The sequence below is a fragment of the Octopus bimaculoides genome, chromosome 9, assembly GCF_001194135.2.
Source record: "Octopus bimaculoides isolate UCB-OBI-ISO-001 chromosome 9, ASM119413v2, whole genome shotgun sequence".
In the NCBI taxonomy this organism is placed as follows: Eukaryota; Metazoa; Mollusca; class Cephalopoda; order Octopoda; family Octopodidae; genus Octopus; species Octopus bimaculoides.
In genome coordinates, this window is record NC_068989.1 from 71,889,718 (window position 1) to 71,901,295 (window position 11,578).

An 11,578-nucleotide genomic window follows, 5' to 3' on the forward strand; every position below is an offset into this window, starting at 1 on the left:
TGGTGATGAGGTGTCAGGGTATCCCCTCAAAATGCAAGAAGGTGGAGATGAGGTGTCAGGGTGTACCCTCAAAATGCAAGAAGGTGGAGATGAGGTGTCAGGGTGTACCCTCAAAATGCAAGAAGGAGGTGATGAGGTGTCAGGGTGTACCCTCAAAATGCAAGAAGGTGGAGATGAGGTGTCAGGGTGTACCCTCAAAATGCAAGAAGGTGGAAATGAGGTGTCAGGGTGTACCCTCAAAATGCAAGAAGGTGGAGATGAGGTGTCAGAGTGTACCCTGAAAATGTAAAAGAGAGAATATGGACAGAGGTTCAGAAAAGGTAGGTGGGATAGATATGTTCTCAAGTGTGAAATGAAGTTGACAGTTGGCTAGAGATGCATGGTCAGTGGTGAATATCAGTTTAAGGGGAAGGAAGAGGAAGGGGTGATAAGTGATAACGTTATGGTAAAAGTTTTCTTCTCAGCTGAGATTAAAAGCAAAATTTCACTTTTACAGTCTGAACATCTTGTTTATATAAATCCATGAAATTTTGTTTCTCAAATCAGACTAAACCCAAAATTTATCTTCCTCACTGTCTGGAAATTCCCTTTTATACAAATCTATAGTATATTACAGAGAACAATTTCTTCTCAACTGAGATTAATAGCAACATTTCTCTTCTTCAGAATAGAAATCCTCGATATAGAAATTCATCATGATTATGACGAAGAATTTCTTCTCAGCTGAGATTAAAAGTCAAATTTCTCTTCTTTATTATTTGGGAATCTTGTTTCTATAACTATCGTGAATTACTGTGAAATATTTCTTCAGAACCAAGATTATGAGCAAAAAATTTATTTCCTTCAGATTGGAAATTCTGTTAATAATATAAATGTAAAGTGAAATACAGTGAAATAATTTTCAGGATCTAGGTTAAGGGTAAAAATTTAGCCTTTCCATTTTAGAAATCTTGTTTATATAACTTTATGGTGAATTATTGTGAAATATTTCTACTCAACTGAGATTAAAAGCAAAATTTCTCTTCTTCACTGTCTGGAAATTCTGTTTTCATATCTCTATCGTGAATTACTGTGAAATATTTCTTCAAACCAAGATTAAGAGCAAAATTTGTCTTCTTCAGTTTGGAAATGCTGTTTATATAAATCACTTTATAGGATATTACAGTGAAATATTTCTTCTCAACAGAGATTAGTAGCAAAATTTACTTCTTTTTTCATGATCTGAAATGCATACAAGATTGTATCATTTTTCAGATATTGACAAAGACCACCGTTAATGGAAGTACAGTAGTAGAAGTATTTGTAAGGAATAAACTATAAAAACAAAAGAAAGAAAAAGCATCCATGTATTGTTGTGAGAGAAGAAAAGTTATAGCAAAACCAATTATGTGATTGATTTTTTTTTTAACAACTTGGAGAGATGTCGAAAGAGAGAGACTAGTTGTATTATCACTGTGATATCTGTAAAAAGTCTTCTCAAAAAGATAGACTCACTGTTCACAAACGCAGTCAAACAGAAGGAAAAAAACCTATAACCTGTAGTTAAATCATTCTCTCATATCCATAACCTTAACACACACATATCATCATCATCATCATTATCGTTTAACGTCCGCTTTCCATGCTAGCATGGGTTGGACGATTTGACTGAGGACTGGTGAAACCGGATGGCAACACCAGGCTCCAGTCTGATTTGGCAGAGTTTCTACAGCTGGATGCCCTTCCTAACGCCAACCACTCAGAGAGTGTAGTGGGTGCTTTTACGTGTCACCCGCACAAAAACGGCCACGCTCGAAATGGTGTCTTTTATGTGCCACCCGCACAAGCCATATTCAAATACCTGTACTTGCTCTTAGTATTTGATAATGAGTATAGGATCCTGACTGGAGGAAGATTACCTTACCACCGCCTAAGGAAGAGTATTAATGAAAGGGGTGGAAAGAAGGGATACATATTCATGTGACAGTAACAAAGGAATTTAGTTTTGTTCCTGTGACCATAACAGATGCCTCACTGGGCAAAATTTTTGCAACAGAGAAACATTGAGATGTCCTGTTTGGCCAGGAATCTGACTGGAATTCAGACTGATGCACACAAAATTGTAATGTGAATCAGATGATAAGCATTGATGGTTGCAAGAAGGCAAGCCACAGAGGTAAAGTCAATGCACCTGCAAAAGAGTGTTTGGGGCCAGCAAGTGAAGATAAGATGGTTTAAAGCAGATGGATTGCTAATCTACAAAGAGTTCAAAAATGCTGTAATGAAGAAAACAAAAATTAGGAAGAATTGATTTTTGGTGGAAGAAGAGCTTCAAGTACTCATTGATATAATCTGTTACACAGGCGAGGAAATGTTTGGCACATAAAATGGAAATGGTAGAAATAAAGTGCCAAGAGGTAATATGAAGAGGAGTCCAGGAGGAAGAAACCTTTGATGAGTAGTTGGACTGAAGCAAGGGAAGAAGAAAAGGTACCTTTGAAAATGCTGTATGATGATGTTAAGAAATGCCACTGTCAGTTGGTGTGAATCAAGAAAGAGGAAGGCTCAAGTAATAGGGTTCATTGAATATGCAAATGCAAGTATGCAAATGGGTTGTTTCAGGAGAGCAGAAATGGTCACCTGACCAGTAGAAGGGATGAGCTGAAGACCCACTTCTGTATTATGTATAATGGTAATCTTCAAGATACCCACTACACCAGCAATGCAAGAGATACTGAAAGTGACAGTAGCTGGAGGAAAATTTGACTTTAGATACCTTTGAATGAAAAAAAACTTCAGTTTTTTTTTTAATCAAAAAGATATGACTGAAGCATGTGCCAGACCAGGATGGAGTGCTATATAGAAATATTCCATTCTGAGCAACAAACTATTTTTCATTCTTTGACTAGTTTAAAAAGAGAAGATTATGGATTGCTGGGAAAGACTAGAAGTCATCCACCTTCTTAAAGAACAGAACCCATCAACTTTTAACTAATTCAAACCAATTTCTCAAATGAAAGTTAAAGGATAAATATTCCTCAGCATTATTGCTATACAAATGATTACATTTCTGTTAGAAAATGGTTTCTGTATCAATAGGAATCCCAAATATATCAGATTGTATACAATATGCAACTATGGAATGTCATACAAACAACAAAGGAGGAGAAAAGTAACCTGAGAAATGATTTTGGGTCAGTTCTACACATTCTACACAAACTGTTTCAGTATGCTGTCGAGCTGTTCTGGATTTTGCTTGAAATCAGAAGATCAATAAAGGATTATTATTATAGTAAATTCTATATGTTCTTTGCCACAAAAAATACATAATGACTTGGGACAAGTTGGAAGTAAGAACTGCAGCTAAGTGCACATTGTCAGTTGGTTGGTTGATACTTTGAATGGAAGTCGTCCTACAAGGAACAATGGACCACAGCCACAAGATAAAGATCTGCTACTTAAAGAATGGATGATGTAGCATTGTTGGCAAAGAAGAAGTATTCAATGATGAAATCCTGTGCAGACTGGATTAGGACGAGTCGATAAACTGAGCAAAAGTGTATTTAAAAGTAAAGTAAGTGTGTAATGTAACTCTTATGAAAAGAAAGCAGAAAGAAGTGAAGTATGAAAATGCAGAAGTCAGGTTTATGATAACAAGAGAGACAGTGAAATGCCTGGGGAAACTGTAATATGGATTATTTAACAACAGAGATAAGGGGATCAAAATGTACAAAATGGTGGAAACAGATTCTTGATGTTTCACAAAGCATGGCTCCTAGGCAAATTCAAGCTTTGGTGCAGTTTGCTCTTTACTTCGGACTGGAAAGGTTACTGGTGATAAATGAAGTTGAGCAAATACATGATGAGACTATTAAGCAGAAAGATAACTCTTATATTCACAAGTGGCAATTATTGCCATGGACCTCTGCACCTTGTCTGTTAGAATTACTTATCCTGTTAATAGTTGAGCTGTATAAGTGTAAGAAGGTGTACATTATATTGATGTTGGGCCATGTGAATAATTAGGTCATCTGTTTCTCCCTTCTGGAGATGAAGACTAGGAAAAAAAATAATAAATGGCAGTTGAGACAACAAACAACATGGCATCTCTAGAGTCTGAGGATATAGTAAGACCCACACAGACCAAATTTAAAACAAAAAGCACCCCTCAAAATTTCAAGTTAATCTATGCCATGCTATTAATCAGAGATAAAAAGGATGTGATGACATTTTAGTGATGATAGTGACATCGATTTAACTATCTTGAGAGGCATGAACAGGTTCACTTTGGATAAGCTCAGGAAAGACCTGATCTGCACTCATAACTTCTTACAGCTTAGTGTTACCATTAAGACCAGAGTTAATTTCTTAGATGTAACATTCAAATGAAGCACTGGTTAATACAGGCCCAACTGCAAACCAAATGAAAGACTTGCTCATCAACACAGCCTCCTGCAACCTTCCAATAACATTTAAAGACTGTCAATGCGAAGATTTTGAACTTTTCCACAAATAAAGATTTCCCTGATACAGCCACCTTCTTTTATAACAAGGCTCTGGCAGAAAATGGATTTAAGGACTGCATCACTTATACACCCTGCCCTAATGCCCACAAGGGAAAGTACTTCCACAGTCATTTAGTTTGCCACTCTACCCACAGTCTCACTCAATGTGAAAACCTGCATGAGAGGGGTCTTTCTTAGATTAGTGGATAAGAAATTTATATTGGATCATAGGTATAGGAAAACATTCAATCAGCATATAATTTCAGGGTCTTGTTGAGCTGTGTACCTAATGTTAAAAAGCTGTTAGTATCTCAAAGTATGACACATTCCTCTACCAGATAGATCCTGCTGACTCACCCAACCCAAGTCAGGATCAAAGAAGGAAATTGAAAGATGTTGATGATGATGATGGGTGATGATGATAATATAGATATATTATATAAAAATACTAAGCATATAACATGATTGCAGGTCAAATTTTCTGACCTTGTGTATTCGGACGTGTGAATCTTTCATGTCATTCTCAGGTACAACCAAGATGACCCAAAGTGTGATAAGGGCTGGACTTTTGAATTACAAATAGAACCCACCTGACGGCCTCCTATACAGATTCTGTCTTCCCAATTTCACTCAGAAGATCTTGGTTGTAGGGTTGTAGAAAATGACATTTGCTGATGATGATATGCAGTAGAATCAACACCAAGATCTTATGATTAGGAAATGAAGTTCTTAAATATTCAGACATACTGTGTCTACACTGGTATTCTGTATACCCTTAATGTAGTTCTCAAGGAGATTCAGCATGACACAAAATGTGACAAAGCTGGCCCTTTGAATTACAAGTACTACTAATTTTTGCCAGCCAAGTGGACTGGAGCAGCATGAAATAAAGTGTCTGGTTCAAGAACACAATATGCCACCAGGAACTGAACTCATGACCATAGGATTGAGAGCTGAAGACTCTAACCACTAAACCACATGCTTTCTAAATTGCGTGTACAGTATAGGAAACATGTTAAATAATGATGGTGATCACAAAATATATGTAATATATTTATAATATATACATAAATATATATTGTGTGCGTGTGCATATACCCATATACATAGACACATTGACACTTATAATCACACACACACACATAGTGGCAGTGCCCCAGCATTGCTGAAGTTCATTGATTGAAACAAGTAAAAGAATAAATAAATAAATATATATGCATATAATTAATATACACAAATAAGTTTCACTTTCTGCTTCATATATATATATATATATATATATACATATATGCAGTTAAGTATATATCTGGTCATAGAGTGGCTAATGATTTTGCATCCATGAAGCACTTAGCTTTATGGATGGCTTGTCAGACCCTAATGGCAAAGGGCATATACCTCTTCAAACTGTGGAGGTATATATATACATAAATACATACACATATACAAAATATATAGTCAAGTGAAAATAAATGTTTTATCTCATGGCTCGACATCCATACCACTGTGTTGTTAATGTCTGAACTTCTACAAATCTGTGAAGTGATTCATTTATATATGTTGATGTGAATATGGTTTCTTCATGTTTCTGTTTGCTGATTGGTGGTTACCCTAGCCACCATTATCAATTTAAGACTATTCCTCATGGCTGGCAATGGAGGACAATCTCATACTTCCCCTCTTGCCTCTTTGTATCCAGGTTTATTTATGTATTAAAGTGAACTGTAATTACAGTCCCCTTTTTTTTTCTTTTTTTTTTCTTTTCTTTTGCAAAGACTGTTTGCAAGTTGTTTTTTTTAGCAGGTAAGTCTTGCTTTCAGTTTGATAAATGGGGAAATAAATTATTATTTTGACCAGGAAACCTTGGGTAGTTATTTGCAAAATTTATGGGGTTTTTGTTTAAGATTATCTTTGCTCTCTTAGCTGGTTAAATGCTTTCCTATTTGTTGAAGCACTGCCATATATATATATGTGTGTGTGTGTGTGTGTGTGTGTGTTAGAGGCATATGTTCCAGGTGTGCTAGGTGTGTGCTGCACACCCACTGAAAATGGCAAATTCATTATAAGTATTAACCTCACTCATTAATTTAATCACAAATCATAAGGGAAAACTTTTGTTATACCTCTGCTTGAAATTTGGTGGCAAGTGTCCTCACACCTCACAGCACATTGTATCATAATATAGTACTGGGTGTATTGTAGGGTAATGGGGAGAATGACAAAAATTAATGGCAAAGTGTGTGTGACAGCTTTGACAGCATGGTTGCATGTTTGTTTTTCATGACAAGAAGTTAGACATTAAACCTAAATTAAAACTAATTTTTTTTTTACAATATCATCATATAACTTTGATCTTAATTTGTTTTCAAAACTAATAATATACTTTTAGAAGTCAGAAACAAAACTGAAGTCAGGCACTGTTAGCACACCAAACATGACAAGTTGGGGAGTATCAGCTGTTTTGTCGTTAGTCACTGAAAACAGTTCAATGTTAAGAGTTGTACATTGATATTTTACTCAGTGAATTTTATGATTTTATTAGTTGTGTACTTAGGCATTTTATTTAAAATTTAATTAGTGTTGATCTTAACCCTTCAGCATTTAAGCTGGCCAAATCTAACACAAACATTCTACATGTTTTTACATTCACATTGGCCATAGCTAACCTCTCACACCTAACCTACACTAGCATTCTAAAAATAAACAATCACATCATAGAAACCTCAAAGTTATAAGATAATGCATGATTAATTCAAACAATTTGAATAAAAAAGCATTACATTTCACAGAGTAATCTGAATACTAATGGATTAAAGAATCACTAATTACTATCAATTGAAGACAATCATCAAATTTCGAAAGACTCTTAAGAAAGGTGAGATTCACATCAGAACAAATAATGCAGGTAACAAACTATAGAGACCTTTGTTGTAGGACATTTAAAATAACTGAACGGAGAACAATCAAATAATTCAAGAAAAGGAAGGAATTTAAGGTAAATGCAGACATGAAGTGCAAAACAATATATTTAATTTACTGCATCATGTACCTACTATGCAATAAAAATTATATTGGCCAAATGGGATCATAATGAATGAGTGAGAGTACATAAACAACAAATCAAAATATTCCTTGTGAATATCTAAACATGTGTGCAATAAATAAATTCAAAATATTTCTGTTTTTCAAAATAAAGGAAGAAAATGATCAGCTATGAAAGTAAAAAGAAGACTACTGTTTAAGGATTCTAAATCTAAAACTAAACCAGAAATAGCACTAATATTAAAAACAACTCTGTCAATATGATTTACTCCATAACAATTGTGGCTGAAAAACTGTAAACAGTGAAAACATTTAAACATAATACAAAAATTTTTTTCCAAAAGATTTATGCTGTTCTGTTTTTAAATTTAAGAAAATCTTTCTTCAAATTAGTGGACTATATCAAGAATTCTTTTCAAACATTTTATACGCGGACGTTAAATAATGATGATGATATGAGAGGTATTGGTATCCAGAAGATCCAAGGTGGCAGGTAAGGCTATGTTAGTGCTGAGCTCCGCTCGAAACGTCATACTCTCTCTCTTTCCTTTCCCGAGCATCTTGTAACACAATCTGTATCACGTTCTCACGTTGTTGTTTTTTGTCTTTTTTTGAACTTATATATATATATATATATATATATATAAATATATATATATACTCTTTACTCTCTTTTACTCTTTTATTTGTTTCAGTCATTTGACTGCGGCCATGCTGGAGCACTGCCTTTAGTCGAGCAAATCGATCCCAAGACTTATTCCTTAGAAGCCTAGTACTTATTCTATCAGTCTCTTTTGCCGAACCGCTAAGTTACGGGGACGTAAACACACCAGCATCGGTTGTCAAGCGATGTTGGGGGGACAAACACAGACACACAAACATATACACACACACACATATATACATATATACGACGGGCTTCTTTCAGTTTCCGTCTACCAAATCCACTCACAAGGCTTTGGTCGGCCCGAGGCTATAGTAGAAGACACTTGCCCAAGGTGCCACGCAGTGGGACTGAACCCAGAACCATGTGGTTGGTAAGCAATCTACTTACCACACAGCCACTCCCGCGCCTTACACACACACACACACACATGTTTGAGTGTGTGTGTTTGTGTGGGGTTAGTAGAGAATATGTGAAAAGAGGTATCAGTACATGACTAGTTAATGAGTTGAAAGACTGTAGCAGAAGGAATCAATTCCCTTTCAGATACTTGAATAATAATGATTTTGCTATTTTCCTTCCTTTCCTTTTTTGCTTTTATTTTTACATTTAAAAATTTCTTCCTTTGCATAGATTTACAATTTCAGTTAACAATGAAAAAAACTTTGTACCATTCTTCAAAAACAAAACAAAACTAATAACAAAATATACTAACAAATAAAATATGCATGTTAAAATTGCGGTTAAGTATCAACTTGTGTCCTTCTTCGCTTGTACAGGAAATAAAGAATTGTGGGTAACATCGACACAATGTTTAAGATGGAGACTATATAAAAACTGATGGTGTAGTCATTGTTGTTATATTCTGTGATAACACCTGAAATTAGAATAGAATATTCATGGAAATAAAAATACCAAAAAAGAGAATATATAATTCATGAAGTACATGCAGAAGATCATAGTGTATCTATTCATTCTTGATACATTCCGGCAGATTCAAATGCGAATATCTGTTGCTTTTCTTCATCAGAGAACACCTCTTCCCTTTAACAGATGTGTTCCAATCACATGTGACTCACTGGTGTATATTATGAACACACAGTGTCTAAAGGAGAGGAAAGATTCTCTGATAATGAACAACAAACAACAGCAACCAGATATCCATGTTAAAGTCTGCCAGAATTGTTAACCCTTTAGCATTTAAATTACTGTCAAACATAATGCTTATTCATTCACATTGTTTTGAGTAAATTGTGCATTATCTTGTAGCTTCAAGACTTTAATGATGTGATTGTTTATTTTTTAGAATGATATTGTAGGTAGGTGTGAGTGGCCAAATCTAATTTGAACATTTAGTTACACAAAAACAGTTTGGACAACATATAGATAGAATATACTTTCACTGCTAAATTACATTTGCTTACTACTGAAAAGGATACTGCTATGTGGTAGCTAGAAATGGCAACTAATACCCCTCATTTACTAACTAACCTGAATCAAGGCTCGTGAGATTCCCTACATCCTACATCTGGTATGTGGCTGTTACAATATTTGCACTGGATATGGCCAGGTTAAATGCGAAATGGTTAAGAATGAACTGATGTAATATTGTCAAGAAAAAAATAAATAAAGGAAGAAAAGTATAAAACACACAAAAAAAATATTATAAGTAAAAATAAAGCTGAATGAAATGGGTGCAGAGGAATATGTTTTGTTTTATAAGATTCCTCATTCAATATATGTCATGTATAAATTAACTGCTAAGGTTTTTGAAGTTAATCATATGCAAAAAGTTGAGACAGAAAAAGAGTAGCAGGCCTTTCAACAAATCTGAACGATACAAATATAGTCTTTTACTCGATGAGTGATTCTATTATTATTTACACTGCAAAGTACTTGCCATTCTCTTTTCAAATATAGGTGCTATAAATACCCTTTTCTACTCCAGGCACAAGGCCCAAATTTTTTGGGGAAGTAGCAGTCAATTAGATCAACCCCAGTATGCAATCGAAATCTCTCAGTTACAAGGTAACGCATGATTAATTCAAAACAATATAAATAAACAAATGTTACATTTGACAAAAGAATTTGAATACTCAAGGGTTAGAGACCCTGAAAGCTATGCAAGTGGACAAGTCAAAGGATCGAGACCAGACTAACATGAACCACCTCTTTCCAGAGGTTAAAATGGGTTTGTGTAGGGTCAATATCCCTACTTAAAACAAAAAGAGAGCAAAATTACAGAAGCATCAATGACAGTTCAAAAGCAACAGTGAAGATGAGTTGTCCATGGCCTCTGCTCCAGAAGGAATGAAGGACTTATGTGAGTAATAAACCTTTCTGCTATAGGCACAAGGCCTGAAATTCAGGGAAGGAGGATAGTTGATTACATTGATCTCAGTGCTTCACTGGAACTTATTTCACTGACCCCAAAAGGATGAAAGGCAAAGTTGACTTTGATGGAATTAGAACTCAGAATGTAAGGATGGACCAAATGATAATAAGCATTTTGCCTGGCATGCTAACGATTCTACCAGCTCACTGCCCCAAGTAAATAATAAAGCAACCCATAATGCAATTGTGAACCCAAGTTAAACAATAGGCATATGGTTTGAATCCTGTTATTGTTTGGGTCGGTTGCATTTTTCACTTTGAAATATGTGACTGTAATGTCTAATGATTAGTTAGTATTTTTTTTACCTCAACCTTCACTAAGGCAGATGTATTGTTTTCAGTTTTGTTTGTTTTGTCCTTGGACAAGATATCTCAAGAACCACTGGATGGATTTTGATGAAACTTTCAGGGATGTTTGGCCTCGTGATTGGCACAAACTAATTAAAACTTGGGATCGATCTGGTACCAGACAAGGATTCTGGATTTTTTCCTGTGTTTTTTACTTAATTTTTGAGAGCGGCCGGGTTTCATTTTTAGCATTCTCGTTTGTGAGAGCAGTCGAGTTTATTTCAGATATTCTCATTTTAAAAATCATCTCTGGCTAATCGTTGAGAGGACGTTGGTGTTGCCTTGGCAGAAGTTTGAACTCTCTGAGTGCTCATTTATTTTTGTTTTTGATAGCTGCTTAACCCTAAATCAGCTTTAATCAAGTAGACATTTAATGACATAACTATTTTAACATTGGCTGTCTGAACCCATCCCATCTTTTGCATATTTGCCTGACAGACAAGGAATCCAAAATAACATTCTCCAGCCCATTCTTTATCAAGATAACAAGGTGTGATCTGAAGTAATTTCAACTGGTATGTCTAGTTGGTTGAGTGACTATATTCAGGCAACCTTGACTTATAATGATGCAAAGTCCTGCTGCCCTTGTAGCTTCTACACATACATATTCTCTCTCTCTCTCTCTCTCTCTCTCATATATATATATATA

General features: G+C 35.1%; 1 protein-coding gene across 3 annotated transcripts in view; it reads right to left on the bottom strand.

The window, feature by feature from the left end:
• The window catches only part of LOC106869088 (monocarboxylate transporter 5), a 45,652-nt gene that overhangs the window by 5,280 nt on the left and 28,794 nt on the right, over nucleotides 1–11,578 (bottom strand). For 2 of the 3 annotated variants that reach the window (XM_014914614.2, XM_052970757.1), the window contains exon 5: nucleotides 8,903–9,064. In XM_014914614.2, coding sequence (XP_014770100.1) covers nucleotides 8,931–9,064 — 134 coding nt within the window. In that variant the 3' untranslated portion in view covers nucleotides 8,903–8,930. Of the gene's footprint in view, nucleotides 1–1,804; nucleotides 9,065–11,578 lie in introns of those variants that run through there. The other variant, XM_052970756.1, reaches the window with a different exon arrangement.